Here is a 22243-nt window from a genome sequence, read left to right as displayed (position 1 = left end):
CCCTCAGTGTAAGTCCCTGAACACCTGACTTCACAGGGAAGTTGCCAGAGTGACCCAAGGCACTGGCTCTACTTCAGCTCCCTGACCAGTAAAGCCTCAGCTTTCAGCCACGATGTCCCGGTTGGCTAGGGACTACTAGTCAAGAAAGTTATCCTTCTGTCACAAGAAAAAAGAATCTCAACATACCCCGGGCCACAGCCAAACTGAGGCAGCCTCAGTCAGTCATCCTGCTATGAAAATTGAAGAGGGCTTATAGGATCTTAAATGTGAAGGTTTATCAGTGAACCACTTTCAGGACTTAATTATGCAACGCCTTCTGAATGTTAGAAAGAACCAGTCCCTGGGCTGTTTCTTCTCATTTATTTCTGCATCCAGGCAGCATTTCTAATTTCACAAAGTGCTATACAATCATCTTTATTCATCATTAGATACTGGCCCATCTTTTAAGATAAGTCCTGACCTGGCTAACAAACTTGCAGCAAGATGGGAAAAAAGGTTCACAGGGAGATGGAGGAAAAAGCAGATTCCCAAACCAGTCTTAGTCCTTTGCATTGTTCAATACCTTTTTCTTTTTTGCCACACCTCATGGTTTGTAGAACTTCCCCAACCAGGAATCGAACCCATACCCCCTGCAGTGGAAGCACAGAGTCTTAATCACTGGACCACCAGGGAAGCCCATGTTCAATCCCTTTTACAACTCTATCCTTCATGTCCACTTGGGTGACATAATAACAGTGGCCCAAGTCTGAGAAGGGATTTCTCCTTATACTCAAACAAGGCCTGAACAAACAGCATGGCAGAGGCAGGTCCCCTTTTTCTCACGAAGTATGCCAATAGAGTCCATCACTGTACATATTTAAATATAGTGGTACAAACCAACAAAGACCTATTGTATAGCACATGCAACTCTGCTCAATGTTATGTGGCAGTCTGGAGGGGAGAGGAACTTGGGGGAGAATGGCTATATGTGTATGTAAGGCTGAGTCCCTTCACTGTTCACCTGACACTATCACAAACATTGTTAATTGGCTATACCCCAATACAAAATAAAAAGTTTACGTACTGAAAGGAAATTATACCAGATGGCAATAAGTCAAGAAAAAGAAGTAAATGGTAAAAGAATGATAAAAATGAAATAAAATTGCCATAATTTGTAGATGAAAATAAATAAAAAGTTTAAAATGGGTGATTAAGTTATCAAGAGCTGCTTTTTACTCAGAAGACCTCTTCAAAAACTCCTCTCAACCAAAGAACACCGTGCCTGCCAGAGAGATCTGTACTGGCCACACCTCCTCCTGGCTACCAGACAGAGGCAGGCTGCTCCTGCCGCTCTCCCCACAGAGCAGGTGGCTGCTCCCCAGGCCCTTCACACTGTCAGCCTCTCTACATCCTCCCACAGACATAGGGAGCTGGCCTGGGCCCTAGGCAACCCAGCTCCTGCCATCTCCAGAAGAAGTGGTTGCCATGGAGGGAAAAGACTCAGCCCTAAAGGAGGATAACCAGTAAAGACATCCACTCTACTCATTCCCCCTTCGGGGGTACCTCCCCTTTGGTCACACCCCAAGTGGCTGCCTTGAACAGTCTTTCAGGAGCCAATGAAGGGGTTCATCTAATACAGTGCCTGCATGAAAGTGGTTTAGTACAGATGTAACTTGTTTCTCAGTCAACTTTTAGTTCAGAAAGACCATGAAGAAGAGTCCCCATAACAGAGGTGGCACGAAGAAACGGGTTGCAAAAAGAATGGGAAACTAGAAAAGACCATTCCTTCCCCAGGGGCAGTCCATGTGTACATAGGTCTGATCTTAACAGAGTTACTTGGGGATTTCTCTCAGCTCCCCTGAGGAACTGTTGCCTCCATCTGGGCGCTCCAGACCACAAAGTTCCTCTTAATATCTCACTGAAGGATCCTCCCTGTCTAAATTCCGGATCTTCATCGTTTACGGCAGCCTCCTTCAATCCTGAGCCAAACCATGGATCTCCCTGACCCAGCCTGCCCCTGTTCTAGCCAGTGACCTAGACCAAAGCAGCCGCGGAGCCAGAGGAAGCTCTGCATGGAGTAAGAGAACTGTGCAGAGTAAGCAGAAAGTTGATCGGGAGAAGCTGCTCCATCAAACTTCAAACGCAAAAGCACTGCACTGATATGAATGTCTGAGCTCATCCGGAAGGTATCAAAATGAGACCTCCCCCTCATCCCTTCACAAGCTCAACGCTCACATCCTAACCCACAGACCCACACCCGCCCCTACCCTGTGCAGTCCCGTGCCCTCCGAGCTCCTCCGGCCGCGCGGCTCCAAAGCCTTCTCAGATGCTCCTCAGGCCCCGCCTCGCCTCCCCCATCTCACTTCAGCCGCCCCCCTTCGGCTTCCCCGCGCCCACTTATGACCCCCTCCAGGCGCCCCCTCCTTTCACCACGTTTACAGTTCCCTCTCTCTGACCGTCGCCCCCTCAGCTTCTACCGACACCCCCAATTCACTCCATTCTTCTAATGCCAGTTAACCCTTCATCCTCCCCTCCCTTGCTAACCCTTCGCTACCCACAGGCTTCGTTAACCCCTTTGTCCCCATTCCTAACTTGAGCCTTAACTTCTTCCCTCACAGCAGGAAGCCCTCTTCCAAGTGCTTTAACCATTCTCCTTTCCCCTCCAATTCCCTGGCAAATTACTTCGCCCCCGGCGCTTTAACCCTTCTCAGCCCGCCCCTGTCGGTCTCCGCGCGGCCCAAGACGTACCAGTACTTGACGATAGCGGTAACCTGGAGCGGGTTCGGCTGGTCTGGGTACAGGCGGCGGCACTCTCCGTAGATGGCGTGCAGTCCTGGGGGGAAGAGCGAGGCGAAGGCCGGAGGGGCAGTAGGGCCAGGGGCCGGGGGCGCGGTGGGGCCGGGGGCGCCGCTAGGCCGCAACTCCGCCATCGGGGCGCTTAGGGTGCTGGGGGGACCGGGGAGGGCAGACGAGGGGGAGAGCACTGACGCGCCAGCAGGCGAACTCCTTGGGTGCGACTCCCCGAGGCGATGGGGGCTGCAGCGAGGTCTAGGCTCCGCGCCTGCGCAAGGCGCACTGTCCGCCCAGGCCGTCGCCGCGGTGGAGACGGCCAGAGGGTGCCTCGGGGGCCGCGGGGCGCTCAGGGGGCGGGGTGCCGGCGCGCCCTATTCCGGTTCCATTGGCTAATGTCTGTGCCAGTCACAGGTAGAGAAGGCATGACTTGACAATAGGTCCCTCCTCCGTCTCCCAGAGTTGTGGGGGTGTTCCAAGGCTCTTCGCTTCCCCCTAGCGTTAGGAGGAGCCCAGGATTAAATAGAGATACTGGGACATCCTCTGAGGTGCTAGGGACACAAGAAAGCTTTGGGAAGTGCGCCGACAAAAAGCATGTCACTGTTATGCTAACACGGTGCTCAGAAGGATTTATTTAATTAATTTCAGAAGGATTTAAACATAAATGTGACAATGGATTGCTTCCTTCGTCCATGAAGCATTAAAAACGGAATTTTTTCGTTTCTAAGGCACCGGGTTGGAAATTATTTTCCTGCCTGCAATAACTTTACTTATATTAAGGTCTTCCACTCAAATAATCTTGACATTTCAAGAGAAAGGGATAGAAGAGAGTCCTGACTACTGGCGGAGAGTCCTGACTACTGGCTATTAACTAAAGGTCCCCACAACATGAAGGAAAAGAGGAAATAATTTATTAGAGAAAAATGCACTGGGCTCCTTAGAAAGCAGTAACACATAATCTCTCTTCAATTCCATTTTTTCATTCATCAGTGTCATTTCTAGCTCCCCATGAAAATTAAAGATATAATAGAGCAGTTCCTGGGCTTCCCTCACAGCTCAGTCAGTAAAGAATCTGCCTGCAGTGCAGGAAACCTGGGTTTGATCCCTGGGTCGGGAAGATCCTGTGGTGAAGAAAATGGCAACCAACTTCAGTATTCTTGCCTGGAGAATCCCATGGACAGAGGATCCTGGCAAGCTACAAATCCATGGGGTCACAAGAGTCAGACACGACTTGGCGACTAAAGAGAGAGAGAGAGAGAACAGTTCCTGAAGCTATTAGATGAACGATGTTTTAATGACCAAAAGATCATCTATACCAGTAGTTCCAAATGTCAGTTTTCAGAACAATACTAGTATGTTGCCCAGTTTACACCTTTCCAGGAAAAAATGAGAAAATCAACCAAAAATATTTTGTTGATTATTTCCAGTACTTTGGCCACCTGATGTGAAGAACTGACTCATTGGAAAAGACCCTCATGCTGGGAAAGATTGAAGGCGGGAGGAGAAGGGGACGACAGAGGATGAGATGTTTGGAGGCTTCACTGACTCAATGGACATGAGTTTGAGTAAGCTCCAGGAGTTGGTGATGGAGAGGGAAGCCTGGCGTGCTGCAGTGCATGGGGTCGCAAAGAGTCGGACACAACTGAGCTGAACTGAACAAAAATATACCTTTTTTTTTTAAGCAAGCTTTATGCAATATACTTTCCTTTGTTCTAGGAACATGTCTCTCACCTGTATGTATACTAAAATTTCCTTTTATTAGACTAAGAAGGTGGTTCAGTTCAGTTCAGTTCAACCGCTCAGTCGTGTCCCACTCTTTATGACCCCATGAACTGCAGCACGCCAGGCCTCCCTGTCCATCACCAACTCCTAGAGTTCACCCAAAACCATGTCCATTGAGTCAGTGATGCCATCCAACCATCTCATCCTCTGTCATTCCCTTCTCCTCCTGCCCTCAATCTTTCCCAGCATCAGGGTCTTTTCAAATGAGTCAGCTCTTTGCATCAGGTGGCCAAAGTACTGGAGTTTCAGCTTCAAAATCAGTCCTACCAATGAACACGCAGGACTGATCTCCTTTAGGATGGCCTGGTTGGATCTCCTTGCAGTCCAAGGGACTCTCAAGAGTCTTCTCCAACACCACAGTTCAAAAGCATCAATTCTTCGGCGCTCAGCTTTCTTTATAGTCCAACTCTCACATCCATACATGACTACTGGAAAAACCATAGCCTTGACTAGACGGACCTTTGTTGGCAAAGTAATGTCTCTGCTTTTTCATATGCTGTCTAGGTTGGTCATAACTTTCCTTCCAAGGAGTAAGCGTCTTTTAATTTCATGGCTGCAATCACCATCTGCAGTGATTTTGGAGCCCCCCAAAATAAAGTCAGCCACGTTTTCACTGTTTCCCCATCTATTTGCCATGAAGTGATGGGACCAGATGCCATGATCTTAGTTTTCTGAATGCTGAGCTTTAAGCCAACTTTTTCACTCTCCTCTTTCACTTTCATCAAGAGGCTCTTTAGTTCTTCTTCACTTTCTGCCATAAGGGTGGTGTCATCTGCATATCTGAGGTTATTGATATTTCTTCCGGCAATCTTGATTCCAGCTTGTGCTTCTTCCAGCCGAGTTTCTCGTGATGTACTCTGCATATAAGTTAAATAAATAGGGTGACAATATACAGCCTTGACGTACTCCTTTTCCTATTTGGAACCAACCTGTTGTTCCATGCCCAGTTCTAACAGTTGCTTCCTGACCTGCATACAGGTGGTAGATGTTTATTAATGCCTTATAGACCCATATAAAAACATCGCAACCTCATATCGTCCAGGGGAAGTGGTGGCGAGTGGAAGGACTAGCCTGTAAAATCCAAACATTCACCAGTTACTGATCAATCCCAACCGAACTACAGACAATACTGAAGACTACATACTTCAGCATGCACTGAGAATCCCTTCAAAGGGACTACAGATGCAGACGTGAGATTGCAACCATCAATAGGCGTACCCTTCTATTTACCTACAGAAACTACAAAGCCCAGGGTACAGTGCGTCGAAACGCGACGCTCCGTTCCTTAAACTAGGCGGGGTTCCGAAGCAGCCTGGCTTGCTAACTCAGGTGCAAGGCATGTTGGGTATTGTAGTTCTTCGAAAGTGAGGTCGGGCCGCTCCCCGGCTGCCCATTGCCGGCGGCTAGACTGCGCATGCGTGTCAGTGGCGTTAGCAGCGGACCGGGCTGGCAGTTCCTTCCTCGGAAGGAGAGGTTCTTCTGCCATGGAGTCCTACGATGTAATCGCCAACCAGCCTGTCGTGATCGACAACGTGAGTTGCATCCCCCTAGCAGGGCTTATGCTCTCCTCCCCGAAGGGATCGCTTCCCGTGTTTCAGTCTGGGCTGCCGGTTCTTTGTCACTGGCCCGGCCTGTCAGGCGGGTTCAGCCGCCGCCGCCTCTCTCCTCCCTCGACCCGAAGTCCGCAGATAGGGCGACCAGCTGGCCAGCAACCATGGGATGGAGAACCTTGGGATGGATAAAGGGAAGGGTTATAGTCCTAGCAGGGTCCTTGGGCCCTTGACTCGAGGGGCCTTAACCGCTCTCTGAGCCCCCGGCGCCCGCCCCTCCCCAGTGTTCGATAACTCTATTGGCTGCTCTGGCTGTCCATCTTGACCGCTGACCCCGCCTCTGGGCCTTGCCGGATGAAGGCAGCCTTCTGCAGTGATTGGCTCGTTCCCCTGCCGTTCTTCCGGGCCGCCATAGTGTTTCCCCTCTCTAAGGGCGGTGCGGTGCACGAGGGCTGTTGTGATTGGTTTCGGAGACTTCCAGTGGAGAGGGCAGACGGGATAGGGCGGCGGTGGAGCAGGGCTAAGTTTCCTTCGGTCCCAGCCGGCAGGGCGGCTTGGCAGTGTATCCGGGTGGGGTCTGAGAGTGTGATGCCAGAAATGGCCTGAGGATTTCAGTTATTTCTGTGATTATAAATTACAGCGGTAATAAAGGTCGAGAAGAAAGGAGAATGACAAAGCAAGCAGGGAGGTACCTTCCTCTTTGAAACGCCTAGTTGCTAGGGGTAAAAATTACTAAACATAATACTTGCCAGGCGCTCCAGCGCTTACACGGAGGGGTTCGCATACATTCCAATTGGATCTTGACAAAACCAGGTGAATAGTTACGGCAGGAATTTTGATCCTCGTTTTACAAATGAGAAAACAAGCGCAAAAGTAAAGTGAGCCCAAGGTCGCACATTAATCCAGTGCTTTATCCGTTATTCATCCTGATAGTAACCCACGCAAATGCATCGATAGTCACAAATGGAAAGAATCTAAATATAGCTCTTATTTTTGGCGGAAGGAGGCAGTTATTTAAAAAGTGGATGTCTGTCTTCCATTCAAAGGTTTGGTCCAACGGAGATTTGTTGCTACCTTTCTAGTCCCCTCTGAGTTCCTCTACTAAGCTGACTCAGATTCGGTCTCTTGATTCAGTCCTTGGGACCGTTGGCACTTGCAAGGTCCTTTCGTCTGCATCATCTTATTCAAGCTTCAACACTGATAGGTAGATAGGACTCGAAATATACAGAAAAATGAGACGTGTAAGGTTAAATAACAGTATTCAAACCACCTGGCTTATGAATTTAAGAGCCAAAATTCAATTTGAGATTGAGTTCTTAATTCCTCACTTTTTCCAAGGAAAGGTGCTTCTTTGGCTAGCTTTCCTTCTCTCCTGGAAAAAAGTTGAGCTCAGTGAGACACCTCATTTGGGGGAGGATTTGATCGGCGGGCGGGGCGGGGAGGGTCGCGGATCGCCTTCCTTAGGCTATTGAATCCGGGTGGGAAAAGATGCTTGGTAGTCCTTCATTTTTCCTTAGTCTCTCGTTCCCCAGTTCCCCACACACAGACAGTATCTAGGGCCTGGCACCACTAGGTGCACATTGGATTTTTAATTTTTATGGGGGGGGGATTAATGGCTGAAAATCTCTATCACAGTAACAAAGATGTCACTAAATAAAAGGATGGGAGGAAGGACTAGTTACTGCATAAGGCTGAGCAGGACTCTTTGTTCTTGATGTTAATTTTCAGAGAACACTACTATTTCTATCTTCAGCCAGTTTGTGTATGCTTCATGTGCCTTTTTCTTGGTTTTAAAAAGGAAGGAAAATAGAAATTAGCAATTTCCTGTTTTCATCAGCAGTGCAAAAGGAGCAGTCTGTCCATCCCACCAGACCTTTTGCTTCTAGAATTGTTGGGCAGCAGTGCTATCTCCAACCATTTTCTTTATGTCATTTAAGCAAATGCTTCTTAGTTCCTTCTTTCTCATTCTTGATAATGTATTTGAAATGCATCAAAGAAGCGGTACCTTTTCAGTTTGAATACTTAAGGAATAGACTTGTTTTTTCTCTGGGAAAACATTTCCTTTATTATGCCAGCAATCCCACCAAAAGTTGAAGTAGGAGAAACTTAATTTTCCCACTAGAATTTACTATCTGCCAGTAAATCATTTAAAATATTTGAGCCAGCTTTATATTATGAGAATAACGTGTCTCTAGCAGATTTAACAGCTCCATAGCTTATCGTGCTACCACAGTTTTATTTTTGGGCTAAGGAGAGTGTAATTAAAAGACAGAAGAACAAAGAAAGCAAGGAAAAGAGAGAATAGCCCCATTATCAGTTCACAGCCTTTCCTAGTCTTAAGACAATTGTTGACCACCCCTTTCATAGAATTCTGGGACCAAACCAATTCATCAGAATTTAATGAAGAAGATGGAAGGGTGTGTGTATGCATATGTGCATGCACGATTTAATGATCACAACAAAAAAGTGATGAGTATTTTAAAAAACTAAACATGTTGTTCTTCCCAAAGTCATATCACAGATAGTAGTACAAGAATGAGAAGGGCCACTCCCAGGACTACAACACTTTAACTGGAAAACTATATTTATTCTGAAGCTCATATCTTTGGGAGGATCTCGAAGGTTAAATACTTCCATAAAATGAAGCAACATTATGGTCAATCTTAAAATTGTCTTTTTTGGCTATATTATGTGGGCCTAAATGCAGGAATAATATCAGATCTCTACAAGTTTTTCAAGCTGAGAGTTTTACTGTTTTGAGGGGTCATTATGCTTCATCAGCCCCCTTTTTGAAAAGTGAGATTCTTTAAACACACGGAAAAGTTCAGAGACATATATAACAAGCACCTATGTAGCATGTGTCCTCCACCTTGATTTAATAAATGTTGTCATTTGCCAAATTTGCTTCAGATTTTTTTAGGACATAAAACATTACAGATATAATCGAAGCCTCTTTGTACCCATCCATAATCCCATCCTTTCTGGTCCATACATAACCCCGGAAGCAAACCTCATTGTAAAATTAATGTGCTCCTTTCTGATTTTATGGACACATGTATTTTATAATGTGTGTGTATATAGTATTTATGCTTTGAATTTTTACTTAGCTGCTATCATCTTATTTGCTAGCTCTCCTTATTCTGGTGGTGGTGGTGGTTTAGTTGCTAAATCGTGTCTGACTCTTTGTGACCCCCATGGACTGAAGCCTGCCAGGCTCCTCTGTCCATGCGGTTTTCCAGGCAAGAATACTGGAGTGGATTGCCATGCCCTTCTCCAGGGGATCTTCCAGATTCAGGGACTGAACCCACAGCTCCTGCACTGGCATCCTGATTCTTAACTGCTGAGCCACCAGGGAAACCCTACCTTAATGTAAAAAATTTCAAATATAAACAAAAGGAGGGGAAATGTTATAACAAACATCCATGTATCCATCGTCTAACTGTAACAGTTATCAACTCTTGACCAATCATTTTAGCTACATACCCACCCACTTCCCTCTTTCACAAAGATTTAAAAACATAACTAATATACTATTATCAAAGCTAATAAAATGAACAGTAATTCCTTAATATCATCAAATATCTAGTCAGTGTCAAATTTCACTAATTTTCTCTCTTTTAACAGTTTGTCATCCGCTCTTAAGATCTGTTGATTCACTTAAGTTTAAGGGACACTAGAATTAGCTGAGGAAATGGAGTCAGTGTATGTATTTAACACCATCACTTGTGGTATGACTTTCAGCCTGTTGGTTGTACAACTGCAGTGAGAATCTTCCCTAGTTTGGTGGAGAGAGGGAAGAGAAGGTGGCTTATAGATTACACTCAATTATGTGTATTTTGAGAGCCATGGATGTGCTTCACAAACTGGAAAGAATGTCCAGAATAGGGGTCTCAAACTCAATGCCTGGGGAGGCCAACCAGATACATTAAAGAGGCGGAGGAGGGGCAGGGGGATGAGGAGAAGGTAGTCTTAATAAGTGAGAAATCTGAGAGGTGCACTGAGCATGCTTGACCAAGGTTTCCAGCAAGTTGTCCCCATGCAGGAATGCAGGCCCAGTGTTACCAGATTTTCTCATTTTTCAAGGGAAATCAGAAGTGTTAATTTCATATGCAATCTCTAGTGTTTTTTAATTTTTAATTTTTTTTTTTTTTTGGCCACACCAGGTGGCATGTGGGATCTTAGTTCCCTGATTCCAGGGATCGATGCTTCGCCCCCTATGTTGGAACCATGGAGTCTTAACTGGGCCACCAGGGAAGTCCTGCAATCTCTAATTTTTAACTTTTGGAAGTTAATGTAAAAGTAGTTTGTGGTCTGTGGAGACAGAAAGTATGTTAGTGGTTGCCTCTTGCCTGGAAAATCCCATGGACGGAGGAGCCTGGTGGGCTGCAGTCCATGGGGTCGCTACAAGTTGGACACGACTGAGCGACTTCACTTTCACTTTTCACTTTCATGCATTGGAGAAGGAAATGGCAACCCACTCCAGTGTTCTTGCCTGGAGAATCCCAGGGACGGGGGAGCCTGGTGGGCTGCCGTCTCTGGGGTCGCACAGAGTCGGACACGACTGAAGTGACTTAGCAGCAGCAGCAGGGTGGGGGTAGTAAGGATGGAGAGTGGCTGCTAATGGGTACAGGGTTTCTTGGGGGGATGATGAAAAGTTCTAAAATTAGGTTGTAGTGAGGATTGTTCAGCTCTGTGAATATACTAAGAACCATTAGATGATGCACCTTAAATGGGTAAATTGTGTGGTATGTGAATTTTATCTCAATAAAGTTGTTTTTTAAAAATGACTTTGTGGACCAAACAAAATATGTCTTTGGGCCAGAATGTCCTAGAATCTGCGTCCAAATCGGAAGCCTGAGCTAACAAGTTCCCCAAATTCTCTTGTACGATGTTCTCACCAGTGTCCTAGAATCTGAGGCTCCACCTCACACCATTAAATGGCAGACAACTAGCCTTCTTCCCAGCATGTTAAGAATAATCAGTGCTTAGGGTAAAGTTGCCCAAGCCACAGGGTCGATAGCCAGCAGGGACTACGAGAAACATGCTGAGGAATTTGCTATTTGTTCTCCTGTAACAGGAGAATGGTCAGAGTTGGCTGGCAGCAGACTTGAGTCCCAAAAATCAAATATTTAATGAGATTACTTTTTCAAATGTAGGCATTTGTTTCAAACAAGGCCTTTGTTTACTTGGTTTTGACAGAGTGAATAACAAAGAGTGGCAGCTCATTTGCCAAGTATACAGTTCCTAGTTACAAATACTATTAAAGAAATTGACATGACCCCTTTGTATGCTCTCCTGGTATGGCTTGAGCAGAAGAGAGGCAACTCAGCCACTTCCCTTGTCCCCACCCATTTTTCACCTGACACTTGGCCTGCCAAGCCAGCTCATGGGGCTGCAGGGACAAGCTGGGTCTGGTTCTACCTTGTGTATCACCTTCGCTGTACCACCTCTGCCTGGGGCTTCTGGCATTCCGGCTGCTCATTCAGGTTCCATACTTTCGGCTTCGTATGCCAATCATTTGAGCTTGGTTTTCATTTTAGTTAGCCAGCATCTAGCCAAGTACCCTGCAAATGTCAGATACTGCTGATATATAAAGTCTCTGACCTCAAGGAATTTGCAGTGAAAAGAGACAAAAGTGTAAACCATAAATTAGAAAGCAGAATGAAATTCATGCTACCTAGTGAAACAGGTAATGGTGATTTGGGACAGGTAATAGGAAGAGGATAACAAATTGCAACTGGAGATTATCCTTCAGGAGGAAGGCAGTGATATTTGAACTGGGCCTGTTATATTCTAGCTGGAAAGGACAGGGAGAAAGAAAAGAATCTAATGTCTTAATCTGCTTTGTCACTCAAACTCTAGCCCTCTTGTTAGTAAACTCAAAATCAAATCTCTAGGAAAATCATCTCTTAGAAATATCTCGGAGAATCCCTGGTAGTCCATTGGCTAAGACTCCATAATCCCAAGGCAAGGGGCCTGGGTTCAATCCCTGGTTGGAGAACTAGATCCCACATTCCACAACTAAAAGATTCCACATGCCGCAGCTAAGACCTGGTGCAGCCAAATAAATATTAAAAAAAAAAAAAAGTATCAGTCTCGTAAAAAAAAAAAATCTAGAGTCTGAAGCACAGATTTCATCTTTACTTTTCTCGTTTTCAACTCCTGCCAGGAGATCTAATTAGTCTGTTAGCATCACCACACCCAGATGAAGGCAGTGGGCAATTATCGGAAGCCTGAGCTAACAAGTTCCCCAAATTCTCTTGTACCATGTTCTCACTAGCTGCGCCACTGTCCCCAAGCCCTTGGGTTTGCAGTAGGATAGTCTGCCCTCCTTCCCAGTCTTTCAGCTCAGTTTACAGCTGTACCTTTTCCAGTCTCCTTGCTGTTCTGCCCAGACCGATGAGTTTGCACATTGTCTCCTGTTTTTTCTGTTGGCAGAAGTTCCTGCTGTCTTAGAGAACGGGCTTGCCCTGCTCTCCCCCAACACCTCTTTCCCTGTCCTTCAACCACTTCTTACCTCCTCCCTCGCTAGGATCAGTCACCTACCCCCTCACCCTGCTCTTATAAAAAAAGCAGGAATAAAAAAGACAGATGGATCCAGGGATGTTGCTGGGAAGCCTTTGGTGCCAAGGTAACCTTGGCTATGTAGCATCTCCTGGTGTGTTTAATGCTTGTGTGTTCTGGAAACATTACACTCCACCCCAGGAGAAGTCGACAGGCAGCAGGAGATGGCTTGCTGCACTTGGAGCTGCAACTGTGTTGGGGGTGGAAGGACAAGGGTAACTGATGTAGTGGTAGAAGAATTAAGAAGGAAGAGAACAGGGTGATCTGCAGGCAGCATCAAGCCTCAACACCTGTCCTGCATGGCGTTGATGTCCAGAATCAATGTTTACTTTGGCTGGGCCCACGCGGTACCAGAGATGGTGGTGGGAGATGGCAGATTCTTCTCAGAGTGCTTAAGGGCTCTTCTGCTCTTGACCCTCAAGAGACCAGTGAGTGCAGCAAAACACAGTGAAAAGGCAAAACACCTACTGCAGCCCCCCCAAATCACTGTAGTCTGCCCCTGCAGTCAGAGCCCGACGACATACGCCATATGGGAGTTAGCTTCAAGCATGGCAGTGCTCTCAGGGTGTGTCTGTCATAGAGGCCCTGGAGGGCTGGGACAGTTCAGGTCCGAGCTGGGAAGGTAGCTTAGACGTGCACTCCCTGATGGTTTAGCAGAATTGTGTGCCCTTCCCACCTTGGTTATGTTCCTAAACTCGGCCGCTCTGTGCTTCTAGGTACTTTCCTCTTCTGTCCTCAAGCGTTTTCCTTTTCTTCCCTTTATTAATATTATTTTTAATTCCAAAAATAAACATGTTCAATGTAGAAAAGACGAAGAATACATAAAAATCAAATTAGAGTGTGTAGTAGAAATTCCCCTCACCATTCCCAGCCCCAGTGTCCTCCCTTTGGCATGCATTCACTGTACAAATCCTCATGAGTGGATATATTACACATAAATATAAGGTCCTTTCTCTTTCTAAAAGAAAGGTGGGACTGTATTATACATACTGTGTGATATGAATCTCCTCTTGTTTGTGTGATATTCTGATTTCTCTTTCTCCCCTCAGGGATCCGGTGTGATTAAAGCTGGTTTTGCTGGTGATCAGATCCCTAAATACTGCTTCCCAAACTAGTAAGTCATTCTGTAGCTTAGCAGCTTGTAAGGCTTGTCAGTTTTGTTATGATGTCAGCCCTCTGTCTTTTAGGGGAAAGGATCTCTCATTTAGGTCAGTCTTGGTCTTCAAAACAACAACAAGCAGGGACAAGAGCTGGCTTTTGGAGTGAGCAAACTGTTGCCTGCATGGTACAATTGAGAGGCAGTTGTGTTTTGTTTTGTTTTTTTTAATCTGATGCCAAAAATGTTATCATTGGTGACTACTGCTTTGGATGACAGTCTCATAATGGAGTCTTCTTCTGAAAATTCTCCTGTCACTCGGAATGGAATTTGACATTAAACCATACCTACCATTCTAGGGAGAATGAGTCTTTTTCTCAGCACTTTCTTACTAAGGCAGAGGTGCTGCAGGCAGGAGAAAGGCACAGGCACCTGGGAAAGGGGTCAAAGCAGTGGAGAAAGGAGGAAGGCCATCTCTTAGTTACAGCATCACAGTTGTCCTTCATAGAAGACCTAGGCAGGAGGCTAAGGAGACAAAAACTTTTTGAGTTAATCATTCTCAATGAACACTTGTTTCCTTGTGTCTCTTGATCTGTACATACATTGGGGAAAGAGAAGAACTAGGGATATTGAATCCTCCTGAATTTGATAACTTATAATAAATAAATGAAATAGTATGCTAATAAATACAAAAAAATGTTCATTATAGAAATTGTGGGAAGTGCATTCCTCAGTGACAGTCACCGTAGAATGGAGTATATTTCTTCCCATCCAAGTACATGCATCAGTATAACTTGCCTGTGTTCTGTCATGAAATGAGAAGTGATAGTCTTCCCCGCTCTCTTTTGTAGTGTGGGCAGACCCAAGCACGTTCGTGTCATGGCAGGCGCCCTCGAAGGTGACATCTTCATTGGCCCCAAAGCCGAGGTAATCCCATGTCCTACTGAAGAAGCCTCAAGCCAGCAGGGGACCTTCACTGCTCCCCACACAGGCAGTATCCGACAGAGGGACATGAGTAAAAGAAACAATTTCCTCTTGAAATCTCCCCTTTCACTCTCTCATTCTAAAGAGAATAAACCTAACTGGTTTATTTCTCCCAGGAACAGCCTCTGGTTTTGGAAAGGAAATACCTAGAACCCCACTTTGGGAAACAGAGACCAGTCCAGAAAAAAGGGCTTTTGCCTTCCTTCTATCACTATGTTGCCAAAGATCAAATTGACTGGCTTGGTTATTTTTTGGCAAAAGTGATTGAGGGGAGATCCTGGCTGGGGTACCCTGGGGATAAGTTAATTAGCACAGTTTGGCAGAGCCCTCGGGCAACTTCTAGAAGCAGAACAACAGAATCTTTGTTGCCAACCTTGGCTGCAGATGCCAGGAGATTGTGTCCTGGGACCAGACAATGAGGAGGATGCCACCCAGGGGCCCACGGAAAGGCAGAAGCCCTCTGTTTTGCCAGCTGGTTGGGCATTGAGCACAGTTCACAGCATACAGTTTAGGGACTTGAAGGATGGGTGGGTCCACCCTTAGCCATGGGTGCGGATTGTGGGGTCCACCCGGCAGTCCTGAGAGGCTGGCTGCGGCTGCAAGCACTGCTCTCTGCCCCCAGGAGCACCGAGGGCTGCTCTCCATCCGCTACCCCATGGAGCACGGCATCGTCAAGGACTGGAATGACATGGAGCGCATCTGGCAGTACGTCTACTCTAAGGACCAGCTGCAGACTTTCTCAGAGGAGGTGAGGGTCCTGTGTGTGGGGCGCCATGTGGGCTATGCAGCGCAGACAGAAGCCCTACCCGAGAGATGAGGCAGATGACTACGATAACCGCCTTGAGCATTTGTGTCTTATGTTCTAGGCATCAGGCATGTGCTTTTCAGACATGTTTGCATTTAATCTTCACAGCATCCCTATGAGGCACAGGTAGTATTATCATCTCCATTTTACAAACAAGGGAACAGAAGTTCAGAGAAGCCAGATGGTGTTTCCACGATCACCCAGCGAAGAATGGTAGAGCTGGGGTTCCAACCCACGCCTTTCATTCCTCGGAGCTGTATTCTTTAGTTTCTAAGGAAGGAACTCTCAACTCAGAAACACAAAGGGAGGTGCTGACTAGGCTTATCAGAATTTCCAGGAGAGGGATGTATTCTGTTTTTTAATAGTATTATCAATAATGATATTTAATTTTCTATTTTGGAAAAAAAATTTTAAGTATTACTTTTATCATAGTAATTCCAAATATAGAGTTTAGCAAAATCTTGACACCTGGAGCTATCCAGAAGGTACAAGGGCCTATATAAGAATCTTGGAGGACAAGAGGGTAGTAGAAAGTGAGGATAGAATGACACTTTAGAGGGGGTATGAATTTGGAAAGTTGAGAAACTAGCTTGGGTGGCGGTAAGTGACCAGCCCACCAGCCCTCTTTTAGAGAGAGGCTGACAAAGTTCGTGTGGGCTCTCCAGCCAGCCACGCAGTGCTAACGAGGGCTGGGAATCTGTCCTCACCTGATTGCTGTCTGGGCATCTTTCCCCAGCATCCTGTGCTCCTGACAGAGGCGCCTTTAAATCCACGGAAAAACCGGGAACGAGCTGCTGAAGTTTTCTTCGAGACCTTCAACGTGCCAGCCCTTTTCATCTCCATGCAAGCTGTGCTCAGCCTGTGAGTAACAGCTGGCTGGCGAGCCTGGCCCCTGGGGGGAAGCAGTCCTTTGGCAGAAGCGAGGCTGGCCCTGCTGTGGGTTGGTGCAGAGCTCCTTCAGTACCCCTGCCAGGGACGGTAATGGATGGTGGGAAAGGCAGCATCTCCCAGTCTCGGCCCTCCCTGCTGGTCTGGTGCCAAGGCTCTCCGCTGAGCCTGCTGGGAAGGCCACGTGCTGCAATAGCTCTCCCTGCTGGCCCCGCAGTGAGTTCAGGTGTTTTTCTCAGGGCCTACTTGAGCCAGGCGCTGTGCAAGGCTGGTGATAGGCTCGTGATGAAAACACCCCCGTCATCCTGTCTTGCTCCCAGCCTGCCTCCCACCAGGGTTAGGTCCATTGCCAAGATCATATATTGGTAGCCTGCAGATGGCATGTTTGACCCCGCTGAAAAATTGTGAGCCAACCTTTAAAAATTGGGACATTTCCTATCAAAATCAAAATTTCTGACTTCTCTTAAAAAAGAATGAGAAGATCTGATAATGCCGGGCCTGCATTCCTCTAGAGCAAAAATCAGCAGGAGCTGAAAGAAAATTGCAGCTGCCATTTTAGATAGGGTTTGGAAACCTGACTTCACCACAGCCTTCTCCATTGCCTGTCATCCAACACGAAGGCTGAATGTCAGGTGCTGTTTATGAAACATTATGGGTTTTTCCCCCTCATTATCACAAAATATATTTCTGTACCCTTGTCCCTACCAAGAGAAAAACTTAAGGACAGACCTAGAGGGCCAAAAGCTAGTTGGTTGGTTGGTTGGTTTTCCTTCTTTAACATTTTGGCCACATTGCACAGCATGTGGGATCTTAGTTCTTTGATTAGGGATCGAACCTGAGCCCCCTGCATTGGTAGTGAAGAGTCTTAGCCACTCTACCAGGGAAGTCCCCAAAAGCTAGTTTTTTATGCAAGTGAAAATATTCTTATTTTCTTTAATTCATTCACTTTTCTTGCCTGTTCCCTGAGTTTTTTTTCCTCTTGTCTAGAGAGTAAAAACTGTCCCTCAGGCTGGGTCCCTGAAAGTGGAAGGGCAGGTCATCTCCTGCGGTTGGAGGGCCTATTCTTCTGGAGGAGTGGCAGAAGGGGTGCTTGGAGAGGCTTGGCTCCTTTCCTTTAAACATTCCAGGCTTGCTTGCTTCAGTGCTCAGGCTGCCTTCATATTCAGTCTAGTCGGAGGCTTCTGGAGAAGGCAGGCCCCAGCTTTAGTTCAGCTGACCTTGAACTCTAGCAAGAAGTGAGAGTCTTCCCAGAGTGAGGAGGCAGGGGTGAGTGATGGTGTGCCCCCTTTGCTTCAGTTATGCCACCGGCAGGACCACGGGTGTGGTGCTGGATTCTGGGGATGGCGTCACCCATGCCGTGCCCATTTACGAGGGCTTTGCCATGCCCCACTCCATCATGCGCATCGACATCGCTGGCCGAGACGTCTCTCGCTTTCTTCGCCTCTACCTGCGCAAGGAGGGCTATGATTTCCATTCATCCTCCGAGTTTGAGATTGTCAAGGCCATAAAAGAAGTGAGTGCTGCCCTCCATGGGCCCAGGGCTGGGAGAGGGAATGGGAACAGCAGCCAGGACCTCCGTGACCTGGAGTGAAGAGTGGCTAAACTCCTGCCCTGGAGATGGGTCTCTGTCCTTCCCGACCAGGCCTCCTGGCAGCCCTATGATCTCCAGCCAGTCCCCTCACCCTGAGGGATTGACCTTCCAAAGTGCTGCCATCTTGTGGGCTAAAGGGAGCTTCCTGTATTTCCTAAGCTGGGTGATAAGCACACCCATGCTCATTATGTTTCTTATATATCATGTACAAATTACACATGTTCTTTTACACTCTTGAAGAAGTCAGACTGCTTTTTTTTTTTTTTTAAGTAAAATGAACCCTCCTGTCATCTACGGCTCCTGGGAGACCTCTGAGCTGGGTAGGCAGGGCCCAGAACCATTCAAGTAGTAGGAAAAAGACACCTGAGTCTGAACTAAGATTAGGGTGTGGTCTCAGACTCAAATCCAAAATGCCGAGTTGCCACTCTTGGCCTCCAGGAAGGTGGAGCAGGTGGGGACACATATCCTAAGAAGGGGCGGGGAGCTTTGGGTCAGCTTCACTGGGTGGCACTTAGGATATGCAGCTCTCATGACCTTTAGGACAGTCACTGCAATGGATGGGGACTTTGACCAGGTAGGCACCAGCTTCTCAGCCAGCCTGACTTGTGCTTGGTTCTCCAGAGAGCCTGCTACCTGTCCATAAACCCCCAGAAGGATGAGACTCTAGAGACGGAGAAGGCGCAATACTACCTGCCCGACGGCAGCACCATTGAGGTAGGCGGCGGGGCCTCTCCCCTCAGGTCCCAAAAGCACTGAGCCCAAAGAGAACTCCCCATGGGGAGGCTGGAGTCAGGTGCACCAGTCCTTTTACACCCTCTGCCTGGAGCAATGTAGTGTTGAGCTGCAGCGTTTCCTGCAGGGTGAGGTGCCAGGGACTTGGCTTCTCCTGTGTGGAGGGGAGGAGGTGTTCTCCTGTGGGATTAGAAGGTTGATGTGTAGTGCTATCCTTAACCACTCAGGACAGTATAGAGTGAATTCCAGCCTCCTGGACCTCCACCGATAGGAGGAAATTTCCACAAATGAATGAATCTGTCAAGTCTCTTGGCTGGAAAATGTCAGAGCTAGGATTAAACACAGGAGCTTCCTCTCTCTAGTTTCCCAGGAGCCCTATCTTTGTTTGTTGAGGCTCTTGACATACAAAGTCTTCCCTGAGCATGGCCTTCAGAGCCACCTGGTTACTAAGCCCTGGGCAGAGGGACCTGAGCCTAAGACGCTTGCCCCCCAACCCGGCAGATTGGCCCTTCCCGATTCCGAGCACCTGAGCTGCTGTTCAGGCCGGACCTGATCGGCGAGGAGAGCGAGGGCATCCACGAGGTGCTGGTGTTTGCCATCCAGAAGTCTGACATGGACCTGCGGCGCACGCTGTTCTCCAACATCGTCCTCTCGGGTGGCTCCACCCTCTTCAAAGGTTGGGCTTTGCTCTCAGGGCCCTACCCCAAGAAGCTGCCACATCCTGCTGGGCCCAGGGGACTGACGTGAGATTCTCCCTTCCTGCCTATTCAGGTTTTGGTGACAGGCTATTGAGTGAAGTGAAGAAATTGGCTCCGAAAGACGTGAAGATCAGGGTAGGAGTATGCCAGGGGGTGGGCGAACTGGGCCGCCAAGGGTCTGGAGTACCACATGGCGCAGCCTCCCCTCCTACTCTGCCCAAGATTTCCAGGCACCATCAGATGGCTCCCAGCTTCTACTGTGCCCCTGAGGCCTGCTAGAGCGAGGGGACCCATCCTCATGATGGGCCTTCACCAAACGGGGCAGTTCTGATCCCCGATGTGGCATGATGCTAGACATGCAGTCTGTCAGGGAGCTTGACTTCAGCTGCCCCCGTGACACAGTCCAGCACCTCAGTGACTGCTGAGAGGAGACTGCCGTGCAGTCTGCTCCCCACCAGCTCCCAGCAGAGCTGGATCTTGCCTTCAGATGGCCCCTGCTTCCCTGGGAGCCATAGGTACTTCGGGTTGCCAGAAGCCTGTTTCTCCAGATGAGTGTCAGGCTGACCATGGTACCCCCCAGAGAGGCCACAGGGACAGAATTTAAAGGTTGTTGTGTGAAATGTATCCACTGACTCTCACTGGTGGAGAGATAAGTATTGGACGGGGAAGGGGGAGGGGAGGACGGCCATCTCAGATTCCTCTTTCCACCCACCCCGGCAGATATCTGCACCGCAGGAGAGACTGTATTCCACATGGATTGGGTGAGTAGCTCTTCTGGGAATAAGAGTGGAGCACTCTTATTGCAGAGTCATTGATTACATCTCACCACCCCAGGCCTTTGAAGAAAAGCCTGGTCTGGTTTGACCCCAGGGGGACTGGCTGGCTCCACAGATACCCACTCCCCATCTCTGACATGATTCCTTTGGATTCCCTCCATGCCAGGGGCTCCATCCTCGCCTCCCTGGACACCTTTAAGAAGATGTGGGTCTCTAAGAAGGAATATGAGGAAGATGGTGCCCGGTCCATCCACAGGAAAACCTTCTAATATTGGGACATCGTCTTCACCTCTCTCTGAAGTTAACTCCACTTTAAAACTCGCTTTCTTGAGTCGGGGTGTTTGCGAGGAACCGCCTGTGCGTATGAATGTGTGTGTGTGGGTATGAATGTGTGCACATATGCGAGTGCCGTGTGGCCCAGGGATCCCAGGATTTCAGGGCCCAGAAAGGACGATGAACTACCCATAATGGCGACGGCCTGAGACCTGGGGTTGACCACTAACTGGCCCCTGACAGGGAAGAGTGCTGGCAGAGGGCCCTGCTCTGTCAGCCGGGCCTTTGTCTGGCTGTGTGGGACTATGTTTACTACCACAGGGAGACAGAGAGGGAGGTAAAGCAACCCCGGGGACACTTGCTGCTGCCCATCCTAGGCTGGGCTGGCCCCACCCCCGCAGGAGGCCCTGCGGCCTCCCCTTGTTCATCATTCTGCTCTCGATGCCTCTTGATCGTGAACTGAGGCTTGAGTCCAGGATTGAGTTCTTATCTGGTCTTGTTGCAGTTTGGGTTTAGAAAGCTGGAGAAACACTCCAGGAGCTGTTATTGAGACTTCCCTGTCAGGAGCGGGCAGGATGCCCTCAACTTCACCTGGGGACCAGGACCACACTGGGCATTTGAGGAGGGCATGGAGCGCTACTTCTGATCAGTGGCGGGCTTACCGCTCCAACCCCCAGCGCCATCCGGGGATCTCGGGAGAGTTTCAGGAGCCTGTTGGCCTCAGGTCCTGTTAACTTGCTTTCCATCCATCCATGGGCAGTGCCATCTTCAGTTTTATTTATTAAAGTGTTTGTTCAGTTAGGGGACTGGAGAGAGGGAGCTCACTGCCCCGCCCACCAGTCACCCTGCTCACACTAATGTTTACAGCGCCTAAGCTTAGCATAGCGTTCAGGGCCCTGCCACTCCCTGCCAACATGAATTGACAGTATCCATAGGCCTCAGGACCATTTGGGATCAGAGGCTACATTCAAAGTCACTCCAGCCTCTTTCTTTCTCCCTCTTCCACTTGCTCACTGCCCTGGAATCAACAGGCTGGTTGCTGGTTGGATTTTTCTGAAATAGGAGGTAGAATCACCATTTGGCAAAGGCTCCCGGCAAAGGAGGGGTGTTGGGGATGCCGCCTCCTTAGGACTGGAGAAAGAGCCACAGTTAACCAAGCTGCCTTTTCCCATGCTAGCTGACCCCAGGGGACTAGCTTGTAGAGGCCAGACAGCCCCCTCTGGCTGACTTGTGCTATTCTTGTCTTTGGACTTGTTTGGTCAGGGAAGGAGGGGCCAGACCAGGCTGCCTGGAACTGATGGGCTCAGGCTCACTTCGTCTGGTCCAGTGGGGCCAGGCGCCTACCCTGGACTGGGCTGGCCTGGCAGGGGTCCAAAGGCTCTTCAGCCCAGAAGTGCAAAGCTGGAGCTAGCAGATATTCACCGGCACCCTCACCCATGACACCAATACTTGCCCGATCCCAGATTCCAGGCAGTATTCTCGACCCCATGCCGTCCAACGACCAAAGGCCCTGCCAGGTGTGGGCCGCAGCAGCAGGTGTGTGTGAAAGCGATGTGGCGACCCGTGGACTGCAGTGTGCTTAACCAGCTCACCTCCCTCCTCTTAGCCCAAGCCTGTCCCCTGCACAGCCTCGCACAAACCATGTTGCCTGGTGGGGCCCAGTGTACTTAAATAAACTTGTTCTAATAGACACATCAGCTGGGCCTCTGTCTGCAGTCAGTGCGGGGTGGGAGGG

At 48.3% G+C, this 22243-nt stretch overlaps 2 protein-coding genes across 6 annotated transcripts in view; one reads left to right on the top strand and one right to left on the bottom strand.

Annotated features, from left to right (window-relative positions):
* SUFU (SUFU negative regulator of hedgehog signaling) overlaps nucleotides 1–3221 on the bottom strand; it is a 106390-nt gene extending 103169 nt beyond the window's left edge. For all 5 annotated transcript variants that reach the window (XM_055560993.1, XM_055560995.1, XM_055560991.1 and 2 more), the window contains exon 1: nucleotides 2728–3221. In XM_055560993.1, coding sequence (XP_055416968.1) covers nucleotides 2728–2909 — 182 coding nt within the window. In that variant the 5' untranslated portion in view covers nucleotides 2910–3221. The remainder of the gene's footprint in view (nucleotides 1–2727) is intronic.
* Nucleotides 3222–5916: 2695 nt separating this feature from the next.
* Nucleotides 5917–22206, top strand: ACTR1A (actin related protein 1A). The gene is made up of 11 exons (XM_055559816.1): nucleotides 5917–6083; nucleotides 13715–13779; nucleotides 14613–14688; nucleotides 15368–15493; nucleotides 16287–16411; nucleotides 17735–17951; nucleotides 18651–18743; nucleotides 19263–19437; nucleotides 19533–19594; nucleotides 20180–20220; nucleotides 20402–22206. Exons 1-11 carry the CDS (start codon nucleotides 6036–6038, stop codon nucleotides 20502–20504), a joined length of 1131 nt encoding a protein of 376 aa, XP_055415791.1. The 5' UTR covers nucleotides 5917–6035; the 3' UTR covers nucleotides 20505–22206.
* Nucleotides 22207–22243: the final 37 nt, after the last annotated feature.

The sequence above is a fragment of the Bubalus kerabau genome, chromosome 22 (genome assembly GCF_029407905.1).
Source record: "Bubalus kerabau isolate K-KA32 ecotype Philippines breed swamp buffalo chromosome 22, PCC_UOA_SB_1v2, whole genome shotgun sequence".
Classification (NCBI taxonomy): Eukaryota; Metazoa; Chordata; class Mammalia; order Artiodactyla; family Bovidae; genus Bubalus; species Bubalus kerabau.
Note: the sequence above shows the minus strand (reverse complement) of the source record. Positions and strands in the feature narration are given on the sequence as shown.

Excerpts from the sequence above, each read along its gene's own strand:
- ACTR1A (XM_055559816.1), top strand. The coding sequence starts at position 6,036 with ATGGAGTCCTACGATGTAATCGCCAACCAGCCTGTCGTGATCGACAAC. Across the intron at positions 19,438-19,532 it reads TGGCTCCACCCTCTTCAAAG|GTTTTGGTGACAGGCTATTG; the intron begins GTTGGGCTTTGC and ends CTGCCTATTCAG. Across the intron at positions 20,221-20,401 it reads CTGTATTCCACATGGATTGG|GGGCTCCATCCTCGCCTCCC; the intron begins GTGAGTAGCTCT and ends CCTCCATGCCAG.